This window comes from Colletotrichum aenigma (genome assembly GCF_013390185.1).
Source record: "Colletotrichum aenigma strain Cg56 chromosome Unknown KSG_Cg56_contig01, whole genome shotgun sequence".
NCBI lineage: Eukaryota > Fungi > Ascomycota > Sordariomycetes > Glomerellales > Glomerellaceae > Colletotrichum > Colletotrichum aenigma.
In genome coordinates this window covers 4,132,727-4,149,251 of record NW_023500907.1, presented here as the reverse complement: position 1 = coordinate 4,149,251, position 16,525 = coordinate 4,132,727, and the positions used below count along the sequence as shown (strand labels likewise).

Below are 16,525 nucleotides of genomic sequence, written 5' to 3'. Positions count from 1 at the left end.
AAGTCTCGTACAACATCACGCCGCCAAGCAAAGTATCGACGACTGCATCGATATTCGAGATCTAGCCTATGGTACAAGAAAGAAAGGGGTATCTTAAGCCAAGTAACCGACCCAACTCTCTCCAGTTTCCAACGCCTAGACGTTCCTCCGGGAGACGAAAAAGGGGGTATAACCTCTGGTAAAAGCGAAACCAATCTAATCCTTCGCCGAAACCACCTTGCCACTCCCCGTCATAGGGCAGATCTACCTTGGTAGCAATGAATCCGTTTGCTGAGCTCGCACAAAGGAAAAAGAATGAAACGAAAGTGAAGTAGAAAAAAAAACGCAAACTGTAGCAATGAGAGTCGGCAATCATCGATAACGTTTGAGCCGCGTTGATGTCTTCGTCATCATGACAGCGACCTAGTCATGGCGGAAGCGAAGCCGTCTTGGAAATGCTAAGACGCGTCAGAGTTGCGTTCAACTGCGTAGTAGTTTCAAAAGCGGGAGATAGACCTTGACTCTCATAATGTCGAGAAACGTGACGCGTCTGATTGCCCTTCCTGATGGCATCGAGTCATTGTTGGACCGTTGGAGTCGACTTGATGCAAACCTCTCGAGGAGTGACTAAACGTGATCGTCAAGAGCGGATTTGTTTTGTGACGATGGCGTGTTGCAAGAGTTGCCTGTTGAGCGAGCCAAAACCCGGCAACGATACAAAGAACGTGCTTGTTCGAGCGGGAGCTCCAGCCATCTGTGTCCCAACTTGCAGCTTGAGAGAGGCACAAGTTACATGAAGCGGCGCTTGCCACGCGGGTTGTAGACCTCGTCGTCAGGGTTAGACTCAACGTCCTCATCGCCAGAGTCCTGGTGGCGATGCTTGCGACCATGGGTACCAAAGTCCGGCTGAGCAATGTATTGGCGCGCCGCGGCCTGGTGGCGCATCCTCTCGTAGGTATTGATGGAGGAAGTACGGACGGGGCGGGAGTTGGCCAAGCCAACATGTCCGGCGTACTGATCCAAGGCGGAGAAGCCGCGGTCAGCAGCCTTGGCGGCCTTCTTACTCTTGTGCTCAGACGAAGTGGGAGGCTTGTAGTCGTCCTCAGGGCCGTTCAAGTCGTTGTCGTCGTACTCATCGGAGGAGATGGTGACATACGTCTGCGAGGTCTTCTTGGTGGGGGTGAAGGGAGCAGCGCTCTCGATCTGAAGAAGAAAGATGGGTCAGCGGATATTTGAAGGAAGGCATAGCGGATCAGCTGACCGACTGCTTCATGGAGCCAACTGAGCGGTCAGCAGCATCAGCCTCTTCCCTTTCTCGAATAGCTCTGGCCTTCTGGGCAGCCCGAACTTTGTCCATGCGCTGGATGGGACGCATCTTTCCCCAGTTGAACTCATCGACGTGCATGGGCGTGTGGTTGCGGAGCTTGGTCATCTTTCCGTCGTAGACGCAGTTGCGGCAGATGACGTACGGACACTTCGTGCAGCGTTGGTGGACCATTGTGCCAATGGCTCGCGAGTTACAAATGTCACACTTGGTCGTGTTTGTCGGAGCCGGCGTCCAGGTCTGGTGGAGGAGGGGAGCTGCAACTGGAGCGGAAGGCTTTCCAGTCTGCTTGTCTGGAGCAGCGCCAGAGTTTGCAAGAGCATCCAAACGAGGAGTCTGGGACTGGTGAGAGGCGTCGGCCTTTGACTCGAAGTCCAGCTTGGGCTGGATCTCACGGTACTTGGTGGTGCCCTGAGGAGTGGACTTCTTGCCGCGAGCGCCCTTCAACTTGAGCTTCGGCGCCGGCTGATTGTAGCGGTTTCCCGCGGTGCCTTGAGCAGCGCGCTTGTCGTTGGTGACCTTGCGTCCTCGCGCAGCGGGAGTGGGGCTTTCCTGGTGGTAGCGATCAGCAAAAGGGGTACGGTCAGGCGTCAGGACGGGGCGGCTATCGCGCGCGTTGATTGGAGTCCAGCCGTGGGTGTTGTTGCGAGACACGGAAGACTACCATGTTCAGTTAGTGATGAGGCGGCGGCGAGGTGACACTAGAGTCATACCTGGTGGTCATGATGGTCGTGGATAGGGGAATAGTCCTGGGAATGGATGTCGTCATACTGAGCCGGATAAGCGACACTACCTTGCATGTAGCCATGATCGTAGCCATGCTGCTGCTCGTGGGGGTAGTAGCTGTGGCCATCATGAAGGTGACGATGGCTCTGCGAGTACTGGAGAGGAACATAGTCCTGCTTGCTCCGAGGAGAGAAATAACTCCGAATATCCTGCGAAGGATAGCTCTTCATGTCCTTGCCACGGACATGAGAAGTGCCACGGTCCCCAAAAGTGTTGGCAGGCTTGTCGAACGGGAATCGAGACGTCTGCAAGGTGGAGTCAGCTCACACACTTGGGCGAAATGATGAGGATACTGATCATCGAAGGGCTTACCTGGCACTCATCATAAAAGGTGCGCGGCTCTCGCTCATGCTCGGGGTGGACTGGAGCAGTGGGGCCGTGATGAACGTGACCGACGGCGTTGTAATGAGGGTTGAACGGGGTCTCGGTGGCGGCGGCGCCCAGAGTCGAACCGTTCATGCGGTAAGGAGAGGACTGCAGAGGCAAGGGCTATGAGTAAATTTGACGCTGATAAAGACAAAACATCGGGGAGAATCACTCACTGGACGCTGCTCGCGGCCAGCAGTTCCAAAAGGGCCCATGTCCGCAACCTCGGCCACACCGGTCTTGTTGCCATCGTAAATATCCCGAAAAAGCTCGCGAAGAGGCGGGAGTCGGGGAGCCATCTCGGCGCGCTGGTGGTCGTTCTCAGCAGCGGCAGAGTTGGTCGGAGGAGGGGCGGAAAAGCCACGCTCGCGACGGTAGGGAACTCCCGTGTCCATGATGTCAGTACCCTGAATATAGGGGTTGACGACACGCGAAGCCGGGGTAGCAAGCAAGGCCTCGTTGTAAGAGACCATCTAAGGTATGATGTCCTGTTGTGTTGTTGTGTGGCGAAGGGCAAGGTGAACACCAGAATTTCTGAGGTGAGGGTGTAAACAAAACGAAAGCAGGTGGGGGAGAAACGAAACGCGAGAAGAAGGCTTTGGCCTGAGAAGAGTCTGAAGCGGAGAAGGAGTGTTTAGATGGATATGCGTGTAGTTGACGTGCCACTATCAAGACTCGCGAGTAAAGGGCGTAGGGGTTGGTGGACCGACTCGATCATGTCGACAGCTTCACGCGAGAGAACCGGAGCCTTTTGTAGATGAAAGACACGGGGCTTTGACTTAGTGACCTTGGGTCTTCGTGATTCACAGTCACCTTTGGCAGCCCCTTTTGTCTCCTTGGGTGTTCTGCCAAAGTGAATATGTGGACATGATGTTGGGATGACAGTTTCAACACATGGAGTTCCAATGATGATTGATATAAACTGCGGATAGTAGCTTGGGACGAAAGATTCGAACAACGTATGGGAGCTGGTCGAACTACCTTCTAGAGGAATTACCATAACAGAGACAAGTCGGGTTAGCACCGTGCTCTCTTCACTTTGTTGATATTGAGGAGATCAAAGCCTAGATTTTAGAGCCATGCCTATCAGAAGACCGCCGTTGGATATCACACACTTGACGTCTAACCATGACGTGCTTCGATGGGATTGAAAAATCCGAAGACGAATCTGCCGTGCTAGAGAACACTTTTCCCGGGGAGTGTTCTCAACACGTCTTGGAAATATTGTAAACTAAGCCCTCGTCGTCTTAAGTGCTGCCTTTCCATATATAAGGTATAAGCTTGTAAAGCATGCATGACATGAACTTGACCAAGATGAATGCCAATGAACGCCCACAACAAAGCCATCATGTCCCACGACGGCTGAAGTCGTCAGACGGCCATACGCGGCTGGACAGCTTTCTTTGGTTCTGATGAGCAACGTCAAGAAGTAAGTACTCGCTTTTGGTCCGTATCAGTTGCGATTCAACCATCCACGGCACATTACGAAACATATTGACGGATCGAAGAGGAGCGTTTAAACGTGAAGCACTCATACTTTCTGTTAGACGGGTCTCGATTGTGGAGAATAATCCGCCTGGACGGGAACAACTCTGCCGCAGACTCACACAGAGCAGTAGAAGTGTTTTACCGCCGAGAATGGAATATTAGCAACGGAGCTCTCGAGTTGCTAGGACCTGGGCGATGACAACGGCGAAGCGCAAATCACACAGCAACGGCACCCTTTAGATCTCACGGCAATCGAGTCGTTCGTCATTCTCACCATCGTCACGAAACAAGGCGCGGTACGCGCAGCGCATCATCCGGGAGAGGTGGGGTTTAAGTGCTTGCAGCCCGAAGAAGAGGGGAATCCTTGACGTTGCGTGAGACCAAGATGCACTGAGCTGAGAAAGGGAGAAGCGGGGGCCCGTCTGACCCGAGACCGACAGTCCAGCGTCACCGCACCCTCCGGAAAGTCCATCCTGTTGTTGGTCGTCCGTTCCGTCTGCCAAGGGGCTTTCGGGCATGGCGGCGAGTCAGCCGTCGGGGCCTGCATCGGAGGCAGGAATGTGCAATGGGGAAGTTTAGCCCCCACCCGGCGATTGAGTCTCGAGCTGTGTTCGCGCTATATGCTCGACTTGTCTTTCGCGCTCTTGGCGAGCAAACCATGCTTCGGCAGGATGTCACCGCCAACGAGCCCGTGGCATGTGTTGGTGTCAAGTCGCTGCAGGCGCGCGGGTCGGGTACTGTCATCGACCACACGTGTGCGTGCCTGGGGAAATCCCTGAACCAAGTATTCTCGGTCTTCAGTGTTGCTTCTTTTAGGCGCTTCGAGGAACATGGAGGGCCAGTGGTCTCAAAAGACGGAATTATCCTAAACAGGATTCAACTTCTGTTTGTCGGTCGGCGAATGCGCTTCCTTCGTGATGCGGTTTTCCGCAGTAGACGGCAGCCGTGTTTGCTGTTCAACGTGGCATAAGTCGGCTGAGATCCGGAGGGGCGTGGCCGGCGGTTGTTCGTTTCGACAACCGCCATGTGGCTCAGACAAGTCTCGACCGCTCATGTCTTGTTGCAAGGTGATTTGAGACCAATAAAGCAGGCGGTGTCAAAAATCTGAAATGCTGAGATTTGGCCTCCTGCGTCTGGGCAGTGTGGGCTGAGATTAAAGCGACTTCGCTGATTGATTCCACACCGACACGTGCCACTTTGAGGAATGGGTTTGGTGCTGACCAAGATCCTCATAGTTTTGATTGGGCAGAACAGGCGTGGGCATGATAAAAGTCGACTTGTCGAACGGCCTGTTTGATAGGGAACGGAGAGGTCGGCAACTGGCATTTGGTGGCCGGGAAGTGTCAGACTTTCATGCTGCGTTAGCCTGCCCTGCCTCAATAGGCTGCGTGTCCGAGAGACTGCTCAAGCCCGCGGGGCTGGGGTTCCAATTTGAATGGAAATGGAAGCCCTAGTCTGTTGCTATTGTCGTTGGAACAGCGGTAGATGGATGCCGAAGCAAACGAGTGTTTGCGGTGGTGGGTGTGTGCGCGCTTCACTTGGACGGCTGTCACCTAAACTGCCATTCAGGCAGACATGGGTCGGCGCTCTGAATGTGTCCCGTATCCAGGCTGTCGAGCGTAATATTGCAGCGCTTCGTGGCCCAGCTGACCCTGGAACCTTGCAGAGAGAAATGGGAATATGAGACGAACGTCTGAAGCATTAACCATGATGGCTTGCGGACAGTGGCCATTCAATGGCGAGTATTTGTTGGGTTACTCGACGTGGTGCAAAGCGACTTTGGAGGGGGGAAACGACTGACAAGGAGTGACATGAAATGGGCCACAGGCCGGGGTGTTTCTATCTTAGCGCGAACCAGGGTTCAATGATCGTCGCGGGGATCTTGCTGGCACAAAGGCGAATCAGAGACGGGGTTGTTGACCAAAAAGGGCGCCCGCCAATCGATAAGTCCTGCTCACCTTCATTCTGTGCGGGTTCAAGCAGGGGCATGGCTGGGACACCCCAATGTGAAGCCGCGGGGTCCTTGTTCTTCTGTCGTGTCTGCCCCTGTGAGGAAGAATGGAACTCATGATGACGTATGTAGCTGGATGGAACACGGCCAAGACAAAAAATTGACAAAAGTGCGTTGCAGTCGTAAGAGTCGAATATGCGTGGAAGCTGACGATATAGTCCACGCATCGGCAATCTCACGTCGAGACTGCCTGTGATGGAGATCAACCAAGCATGGGCCCGTGGCGATCAAGGCCTGCGTCGAGGTGTGCGGCCGGCGCCAGTGGGAGCCAGGCTTCCGGAGGTGGTGGATGTGTCTCTGTCATGACGGCAGTGGTTGGTGGTAAAAGTGTGGTTGGGTCGGGTGTCAAGGGTTCGAACAGTTGCTCGGCGCAAACGCTCCATCCAACTCCAATTCAAGGCCACCACCAGAGCCCCGCCCATTCATCCGCTCAGTGTCCACCAAGATATGCCGCTGCCGCCAGGTATCGGGCCAGTCTGTGACCGCCCGAATGACGGAGCGCGAGGTCGCATGGGCCAACAAAGACCCCGAGGAAAATGGCAGGGAAAGGAATGTTAGTCCCGTTAAGCGGAAGATAACCCGCACAAGGTGTAACGGAGGGGTAATTATTGGAAAACCGAGCCTTCCCCTCTTTATCGTTATCGTGGCTCCCGGCCGGCAAATCGGCGGTCGGTCGGTCGCGAAATAGAATAGACGTGCCACATGTTGCGTATTAGAGCCTGGGATAATGCTGGGCCGATGGCAGTCTTCTGCTCTGTGCGCAAACGAAGGCTGCGACGCCGCCGCCGAGATGTTGGTGTTGATTGGTTTCTGGCACACTTTGTTTCTCAGCCATCATTTTTCCCCATTGCGTCGCCTGATTCCCCGTGCGTCGCCATCTTCCCTTGAAGGTAAAATACGATTCATTCGTTTCTTCGCAAGAGGCGGGCGCTTTCCGCAGCGGGCCAGAGTTCCTGCAGCCACCAAGACATCGTAGACGAGCTTGCCGCCACCCTTGCGAGAGAACATCTCGTGTACCGGAAGAATTTTTTTCTTCTCGTCTGGTGCAGGCCAGGGCTTCCTTCACGCAGTGCGGTGGCCGGCGAGAAGAAGCAGGGTGTCCGTAGCATCGTGGGGTTTGCCAGGCCTCCCCTGGGGGTCCATGCTCAAGGCGGGTGTTCGGCGGAGGGGTCAAGCTGCGGAGCTATTGCACTAGAGGAGCATATCCGTTCGCAACGACCAGGAAGAGAGATGGTCGGAAGAAATGCTCGGAGCGATCGATACCGCAGTAAACGGACAGCCTCAGGCGTGCATGAGCTGGAACGAGCACAAACAAGCAGAGGAGAGGTTGGCGACATGACGGCTTAATTTAAGCAGCATAGCCCTCTCTGGCCATGTCCCTCCCCCTCCGTCCGGTCCAGCGTGGTGTCGTGAAAGGTCCTTATCCCGTCCAGATAAATGTTTTGGTGGGGTAGAGCGACCTTGGCCAGAGGGGTTCCAGGCCCGGGGTGTGCATCAGTCCAGGGTCCCGCTTGCCATTCGTCGAATGAGACGGGCATGGTGACTAAGGCACCTTCTGGTAACGGAAGGCGAGGAAAGCTGTGCTCCAAGCTCGACAAGCCGGTTGGTGTTAAGGCCTCCATCATGTATAACAAGCCGAAAACATACTGGTGCTGCGAGCCTCGACGAGAGTGCGTGCGACTGGCCTGTCGACTTGGGCTTGTAACACCTGACAGGCCTGCCTTAGTTTTTGTTAGTCTCAACCTGTTGCGCGCGCCCAGCTTGCGCCAGCCGGCCGACACACAAACGCAAAGGCGACGGCGTAGAGCTTGCTCCATGCTCCCACACCGGAAGCGATGCTGGATCGAGCGGGAATACTGTGAGAATCAAGCACCGGGTCTTGCTAGCCAGTATAGTCGCTCTGTGTTGAGGTTCGCTTGCGTCTGTGGTGGCACCAGGCCAGCACACCTTATTCGCAGGGACCAGACCGACATGGATGTTGAGAAGTTGGCTTCGCTCGCTTCTTCCTTCGTACAGGGCCGCCAGCCTCTCAGAGCTTCTTTGCACTGCAGCCAAGCCAAGCCATGCTGCCCTGATAACCCTGTCCGCGGTCCATGACCCAACCAGCCAGCAAGGTTGTGAATATGCGCAATGTCCTGGGCAGAATGACGGAGAAAGTGGCTAATCATGAGCCAAGGATGTTGCTGTTTGATAACATGTCCTGCAATCGTGCCTGTCGTGGATGGAGCACTGTAACCTACTGACACGCCGGCCTTGGGCTTGGTCCTCGCTCGCTTCCCAGCTCGCAACTTGCATGCCTTGCCCTTGGACTGAAGCGGTGACCGTGATGGATATTGAATGATGAAAGAAACCACGGCCTCACTTCCGACCCGAAATGCCCAGGCGGAGCCGATGGCAGCGTGAGAGGTGGGTTCAGCCAGTCCCGGTCTGATCAGCGGCCATCGGATAGCGAGGTACAAAGCGGGCGACGACACTGAAGCAAGCCGGAAGAGCGCGGGCAGCTGACGCCTTACATAGATGGTGCACCTGACGCTTGCGGAGAGCAGCGGGAACGAACTGACTGATCGAAATGCTGATGTGATGGCCGCGGGCTGCCATCAGCGCCCGCTTTTTCTGATACACCGTCCCTCCCCCGCCCTCGTAGCCCGGGCGAGGGCAGAGACGATCGTGGAAGGGGAATCAATGTCCTTTGGAAGGAAGCATGCCTGGCTTTTCTATGCGCTTTGCCCCCTGAAGCGGAGCTGCAGACAAAGCCGCGGTTTCCAGGTGTGTCCAGTGTCATCCATCCACATTTCCGGCTTGGTTTCGATGAGATAAAATGGTGCCCTGCAGACATGTAAGCAGTCAACTCCAATACCACCGCCGCCACCATGTTGGTGCTTGTGACCTCGCTCAATGTTCCTCTTTGGCAAGGCGCCTTGCCGCCAACTGACACCCGTGGGATCCGAACAGACAGCGATTGCCCAAACACACCCGCCGTCTACCCTTGTCCGGCAAGGCCATCTGGGTCACGACTATCTCAACTTTGACTCTCTCAATCCTCACCGCGCCAGCCAGGCCCCAAAAGTAACGTTCGAGTGTCATAAAGGCGAGGACGAGGAGAATCGCTGCCCGCCAGCTCTGTTCCTTCGACGTGAAGATTTTGGTAACTTTGCCTCTGCGTCTGCATCCGTTTCCGCATTCATTTGCTGCTGTTTGTTGATTCGCGGACCCGGTCGTCCAACCCTCGTTCGATGCTGTAGTTGTCGTCGCCATTGTCACATAGCCTGCCCCTCCACCGAGACGGAGTCACGCACAACCCAGGGCCGGCCACGCTTACAGGTGGAACGTGATGCGATGTAGGATACTGTAGGGATCATTGCGTGTGCAAAGGCAGACCTAGAAAAGGGTACTTGACGACATTGTCGTGCCGTGTTAGCAGAGCAGCAGCAGCATCAGCATCAGCATCAGCATCGCAATCACCACCTCACCAGCAGCTGCAAGCGTTGTCGGAACCTCCACCGCATCCACCCGACCACACCGAGATTTCTGGGTTAAGATAGCTGCTTTGCTGCCACCGCCTCCCAGTCGTCGTCTTGTTGGTGAGGGCAGCGTACAAGTCCATTTCTTTGGACGGGACCTGGGATCGACTAGGAGCTGGAACCGGTGCGCATGGCCCTGCAACTTTCCTCAACTCGGCGCTCGCCCGTTCGCTTTCACCTGGCGAGGTGGGCTGGACTCTGACTCTGAGTCTGACTCTTGCTCCTCACTGCTGTGGTGTGCACTCTCACTCGCTGTGGAGGCGGCTGGCCCCAGTGTATTCTCGCACTCCTCCCCTGTTCCCGACATGCCTGTCCAGCTGGCTGTCGTCTTCCCCATTGAGCGCAGTGCCGTGCCGCCGCCGCACCATGGCCTGGCCTGTTCTGCCCATGTTGTGCTGTGCTGTGCTCTGCTGCGATGCGCTGTGCTGTGCTGGGTGTGCTGTGTTGTGTCAGGTGCTTTGCGGCACTCTGCTTCGCTGTCTGCAGACCAATCCAGTCCCCGTACCGCTCCTTTTCCCTGAACGACATGGACATTGGTGACTTGAACATGGACATGGGCATGTCATGGCCGTGGCAAGGACCTCTGGCGGTGGTCGTGGTAGTGCCAGCCCAGTCGCCCCAGTCCGGACCAGCCTAGGCTCTGGCAGTGTCTCTTGTTGCTCCCGGTGCGGTGCGTTGCGTTGCCGTACATAGGTATTGGCTTGGAAAGTACCGGACGTCCTCTGCCAACCGGTTAGAAACTAAGCTGCCTCACCCAACCTACCTCACATCATCTTACCTTACCTCGCTCCTGCTGTCCCGTACCCACGTCAAGGTTATGTTGGGTACGTAAGTACGGCAGAGAGAGAGGAGCACAGCAAGCACCCTGACTCTGCAAATGTGCCGTCTTCCTGGTCCGACGCCAATCCTGTCCAGTCTGAGGTGTGAGACGCAGAAAAATAAAATAAAGCGAGCGTGTTAAAGGAAAGAGGAGACAATTTGGGCTTTGCTTTGGCTCTCGGAGCAGCAGGAGAGCAGCAGGTGCGGTGAGGTGTCCTTGCCTTCCTTACCTCACACTGCTTGCCTTCCTCGAGGTGCCTTCCTGCCTTGGGTCCTTCGGCGGTGCCTTGAAGGTGCACTTTCTTGGATTGCTCGCTCCTTCCCGTCCATTGTCTCTCTTCCCGTTTCTGGTCCCAGTGCCTCCGTTCATGGGCCATGTCCAGTCCCCCCAACCCATCCCCATCCACATACATCCACATACTGTGACATCCACATCCTCTTCCTGGCTGGTTTGGCTTGGTCTCTCAGGCTGGCGTCTTGTCTGGCTTTTTGACTCCGTCCCTCCTCCTGCTCCTTGCCTGGCCTGGCCCTCACATACATACGCCTACGCCTGCGTCTACCTTACGCCTACGCCTACACCTACACCTACCTTTATTACTCCTCTCGTTCCCAAGGTTCCTTCCCTTCTGCCTGCGACGAAATACAAAACCAAGACGGTCTGCCCCCCTCCCCTCCTCTGCCGTGCCTTCCCTCCCCTCCCCGGCGTCCCTTTCTCGTGGTCGTCGTCTCACCGATCCTCTTCGCCGTCTTCCGACCGCTCTGTGAACCTTCCTCCCTTCTTCTCCTCACTCGACCCTCGACTCTTGACTACCCGCCTCCCTTGCTCGGCGACATCGGCTTCACGACAAGCCAAGTGCATGCGGACCCCTCCTCGTCTGCCACTGCCGCTACCTCAGTGTTAGCAGCAACCTAGCAGTCACGCTCACGCACCCTCGTATTCCATTCAATATTGCCTGCTACTTATATCCCTCGACCTCGCTGCTCACCCCCACCTTCGCCATCCACGCACAATCCTCTTACACGCTCACGCTCCTCCTTCATCCCTACTCTCCCACCGCCTGCGACACCATAGCGAGGAAGCAAACCCAAGACACAGACCGCCTGCTTTTCTTGCTGCGAGCACGAGAACCGCCAGCTGCCTTCCTGCCTCAGCATAAACTACCACCACTTACACCCGGCTGTATCTTACCCGTTACGGCCATTCGAGACGCCTGCATCTCGCCCTTTCTTGAACGACGCACCCGCACCCGCACTCCTCGCTGCTTCGCCGAATGCGGGTATGAACCAGCGACCCGTCCGTGTCTTAACCATCGCCCCCTCTCTTCCTGACTCTTGCACCTCGACACTGTCTCTGCCTCTGCGGCTCACCGACTTTGGTCTTGGATTTTGTTCGGGACACGTCATTTTGTAAGCATCACTTACGCCGCCACATCGATGGGTAGAAGGGAAAGCCGTGGACCTGAGTATCTGATAACTGCCGACCGATAAAACCAGCACCGCTCGGTCGAACCCCTCATCTATTTCATTACTTTCGGCCGCCTCAACGACCAACCCGAGCCCCTCCTTCGGTCAGTCCACGACGACTCGCCAACGGACCACATTCGCCGACATCCCCACTGCTGCGACCGTTTGCCTCGACCAACGGCAACCTGTACGACGACTCGCCCGCCCTGGTCAGAACAGAGGACTCCGGTAAAGCAAGCGAGCAACGCCGTGCAGGTGCATGCAAACGGGAGATTCAGCCGACAGTCGTTTTTTGGGTTAGGAAAAGAATCCGTTGCTATCCGACGCCTCCTGAGGTCTAGGTTTCGCCTTTGGCCATTCTACGACAGCAGTACAGCATCACCGCTATGGATGAGACCATGGACTACGTCTACCACCACGCAGAGCACCCGAACCACGGCCAGCTTCCGTATTCGCAACAACGGTCACGATGTCCCTACTTCAACAGGGCAGACGCTCACGGTCACCCGAATGCTCCACCACACAGATCGACGCCGCACTACGACCCCGTTCATGCGTCGGCAAGTCACTGGCAATCACAAGCACAGCTTCCACCGCACCACTGGCAGTCTCAAATGCTCGGCCACCGCGCAACGTCTTCGCCGTATCATCGACCGGCCAACTCGGTCCCGGAACCACCCTACTACAACCATGCTCCCGTGCCGAATTTCGGTCTGGCTGGGTACCAGGGCCCTCCGCACGACATAGGCGGTATTCAGGCCATGCACCCGCCGTTCCCCGTCCCTTCGCTCCCCCCAATGAGATACAGTAACCCGGCGCCCATCCAGCCAAATCCGCCCAACGCCAATCAGCCCCCGATGGCCCCTCCTGACAGAGGCTTTGGACAACCTTCTGGGCTTCGTGATAACAGCCACTTTGGCACATATCCTCCCGTAGTTGTAAACTTGCCTCCGTCAACCTCCAGTACCGAAGGCCCTTCCTCGCCCGAAACGTCGCCTCCTGATTTCCCGAGTGGCCCGGTCCAGGCGCTGCCGGCGAACCCCAGCATCCAGTTCGGGTCTGCACCGCCCTCGTCAGCCCCCCAACCGAACCCCGCCTTTACACCGTCGTCGTACTGGCCGCGCCGCACAGCTTCTGGAGGTGAGAGCTTCTCAAACGCATCAAACAGCGCGCTCTTCCCTGGCTCTGCTCACACTAGACCAGCCGGGTCGTCAACCGGGTCCTCGAGCTCACCAAACATCCCGGTGCCAGCCGTCCCAGCGGTGGAACGCCGTAGAGTACCGGCTCTTGGACGACGTGGGATGAGGAGACCGTCACCGCCGCCAGACCGCGATCCGGACCAGGAGAGGGAGTTGCAGATTCTCGAAAATTTCGTACTCAACCCGCATGGGCACCCGGGTCGTGATTTCGATGACATACAGATAAGAGCTGCTCAGGTAATGCGTGGATCCGTGACAACGAAGATGGTTGCATCCAACTCTGCCATTCAGTCCCTGCAGAGCGTGGCAATTTCGGATCTTTCCGAAAGCGAAAGAAGTGGGTTTCAAGCACTTGAGATGAGAGAAGGAAAAGAGCTAACGAACCGCAGCGTGCGTCATCTGTTACAACGACTTTGGCGTCGAGACGCCCGAAGGTCTTAAAGAGGCACCTCTGAGGCTGCCCAAGTGCAAGCACGTGTTTGGAGATCATTGCATCAAAAAGTGGTTCGAGGAGTCGGATAGCTGCCCGTACTGCAGAGACAAGGTGCCTTCGGAGCCAAAGGTCACCTCTCATATGTTGTCGGGCCTGTTCCGCCGTTCTAGGGAAAGGGACTACAGTCAAGGCCTTGACGAGCTGAGCAGAAATCTAGCGGCCCCCATTCACGGCGAGCGTCGGTCGCCGCCGACTGACGGTGGAGAGAGTCGACGAAGGGTTCGGTCTCGACACGGCAGCTTCCGCGGCCCGGGCTCCCCACCCTTCAGCGGCGGTCGCCCGGGGTCCTTTGGTGGTTCATCCTCGAACGGCTACGAAAGACGAGCACACCCGTTCGCGGCCAGCCGGAATCACGCACCGAACACAATGAGCAGGGCGGGTGCGGGGGTGCCACCGCCTGTGCCGTTTGCTACGGGCAACATTAACCATTATCATGCGTCGCCGAGCTATGTGGCACACACGGAGAGTGCATCTTCGGCGTCGATCCCGCCGTACGCTCCGCCCATCCACAGCGTTGCCGCCCCGCCACTAAATCGAAATTCCCTGCCGGCTCCGGCACCAGGCAACTGGCACAACGGGAGTGCATCAACTCCCGACGACACGCACCGGCGTATGATGCTCGACGACAGCAATGCTACGCCTCAGGCTGGTGGACCAACTTCATGGGGACCGCAGTAGTATGAACGTTACATAGCGAATTCCACGACCTTGGCTGGCATCGCATGGCGTGCTCATGTGGAGCGGCACAGGGTGAGGACCATCATTATCGAGGCCATTCAGCGGATTCGACATATATACGCCAATGACCCTGATCTTGGATGGCAAGTGGCCTACATCTTCTTCTCTCATCTTTTTCCTTGAATTACACAGGTTTATGCTGGCGTCGGTTTGGGTACGGTTAATCATGGCGTTGTTTTTGGCGTTTCGGGATTGGAGATCAGCATCACCACGATGATATGAGACGGGAGTCGATGGTGCAGGATTTTTACTTCTCTTCAGGGCATCTTCAAGCCCCTGTGATGGGAAACGGCGACGAGCCCAAGGGAGTCGGCCAGCGGGCATTCTGACAGGAGCCATATTGCGCAAAGGAAACACGCCTGCAGTGGGCAACGATGCTGTAGGCCAGCGTATTAGTAAGCGAATGAATATATGAAGGTATCCCAGTGTGTTTTGGTGATTGCTGTTTAAATTCGGAGAGACAAGTGAAGTACAAGTGGGGAGACGAATACAGGTCTCGTCGCAGCCGAAAGATGATTGGTTGGGTGCGTTTGACTGACGGTCGGGGATAGAGGGGCAGGTCAGCCGCAGAACGGCAGAACGGAGTTTTATCAACGGTTGCTCAAGACTCCGACGGAACGGGATTGTCCCTCGGTGATTTGATTGACCCGGTGGGAGCGGAGAAGGAAGCAGAGCTCAGCACAGAGTCGTGGAGAGTGACGAAGGGTCTGAACGCCAGGAATGGCTGGCTTGCTGCGTTAATTTAAGTATCTGGGGTGCAGTGGAGGGATATCCGGTGGGATCCTGTCACTGACGAGACCTTTGGGATTTCCTGATGGAGGGGGGCCTCTGATGGGCTGAATGACACGGAGGACTCCATCTGGTCTGCTTTAGAGGAATCTCTCTTATGGTAAGGGTTCCTTTCTGGGACGTATTTGGCATACGTCTGCTTTGCTGTGCGGTATTCATGCGCCGAAAAGTGTATTTTCACAAATCATTCAGGTGGGCGGACATCAGATGGGGGGGTTCCCAAATCGAGGAAGCGATGAATGGCATGGGAGAGGGAGGATCGGCTTTTAGTGGAGCTGGAACGGGATTCGAAGAGAAGCAAACGGACACGGACGAAGGACGGCCTGCCTGCGTTAGCCTCGTGGCTCCTGTGGCCGGTGATTTCTTCATTTCTTTTTCGTCATTCAATCGACTAGGCCCGCATAACGTTAAACGAGTGCGAGGCTCGCTCGGAATCTGGGCCGACCCGGCGTGGCCAATCACCCGCGAGGTGCAGATCAGCTACAGAAGTGCCAGGCAGGCGGGCTTGGAGGAGCAGCAACCAATAACTCTGCTATGTTTAGGTGGCTGCGTCCTGTCGAACGCCAAGTAATCCGCACAAGTCTAACCATCCTCACGGACGGTGGGCGGAAACGAAGGCTGTCAGAGGGGTGCTCGGGCAGGCTCTGGACCTTGCACTGCAGCGGAAGAGCATGCGGACGAGGAGGCAAAAGAGGCAAAGAGGAATAGGCTACGGAACGAACGTGGCTGTGCAGTGTTTTCTCTCAAAATTTCCAACGTTTGCCGTTTCCCTTGCGAGCAACGTTTCCCATCTGGCGGAGGGCGTGGTGGTCCCGGCTGTCTTGGATGAAGTGAGTTTTCTGAATGAGCTGAACCAGGCTGGACCAAACGGATACTTCTGGGGACGAACACTCTCTGCAGCACACGGATATCCAGGGTTTTCCGGCGAGATGGGTTGATTGTTTGTCAGTTGTCCGTTCGCCCAATGCCATTTTCACTCGTTCTACACACGAAGCCTCTTGCCTGGAAGCCCAAGCACAGTCCACCGGATTGAAACGGGAAGCCTATGCGACTTGGCTCTTGTTCGGGGGCGTGGCCAATCACGGGTCGATGCGAAACATGCGAATGAATGGGGATGCACATGCGGTTTGTGGTGTGTCGGCATGGCTAAACACCGACGGTGTTTCTGGCTGATGCTTCTGTTCTGTTGCTGACATGGACCAGAAGATGCGTTGTTGCTGGCATTCAGGTTGCTGCTTGATGTGCTCCGGGGTCTGGGTCCGACATTCTCCACCAAAAAGAAGGAGCTCCAGGTCCTGCAACCGCAACTGCAACTGCGTGCAGGCGGACCGAGAGTGCCCCTGCAGCTCCTCGAGAGGCGACTGGCCCGTCGTGTCCTGCCCCGATGGATGGTGCGTGGCTTCACAGTAACATCCACCCATTGCTGAGCCAGGAAACCCCCCGCTCCAAGTGTCCCAAGGTCCCCAGGTGGAAGCAACAGAAGCACCTTTTTCCTTCGATCGGGCGAACAAATCGTCCCAGCCCCGGTCCTACGGCATCTACACGCCC

At 56.2% G+C, this 16,525-nt stretch overlaps 2 protein-coding genes across 2 annotated transcripts; one reads left to right on the top strand and one right to left on the bottom strand.

Annotated features, from left to right (window-relative positions):
- Positions 1 to 768: 768 nt before the first annotated feature.
- On the bottom strand, positions 769 to 2,850 carry CGCA056_v001085 (uncharacterized protein; the record flags this gene model as incomplete). The annotated part of the gene is made up of 5 exons (XM_037316346.1): positions 769 to 1,182; positions 1,241 to 1,963; positions 2,017 to 2,334; positions 2,402 to 2,563; positions 2,632 to 2,850. The coding sequence occupies 5 exons, from the start codon at positions 2,848 to 2,850 to the stop codon at positions 769 to 771; spliced, it is 1,836 nt and encodes a 611-aa protein (XP_037185804.1).
- A 9,294-nt stretch (positions 2,851 to 12,144) lies between these two features.
- DURF2 (E3 ubiquitin-protein ligase RDUF2) lies at positions 12,145 to 14,128 on the top strand (the record flags this gene model as incomplete). Its single annotated transcript, XM_037316345.1, has 2 exons — positions 12,145 to 13,294; positions 13,347 to 14,128. 2 exons carry the CDS (start codon positions 12,145 to 12,147, stop codon positions 14,126 to 14,128), a joined length of 1,932 nt encoding a protein of 643 aa, XP_037185803.1.
- Positions 14,129 to 16,525: the final 2,397 nt, after the last annotated feature.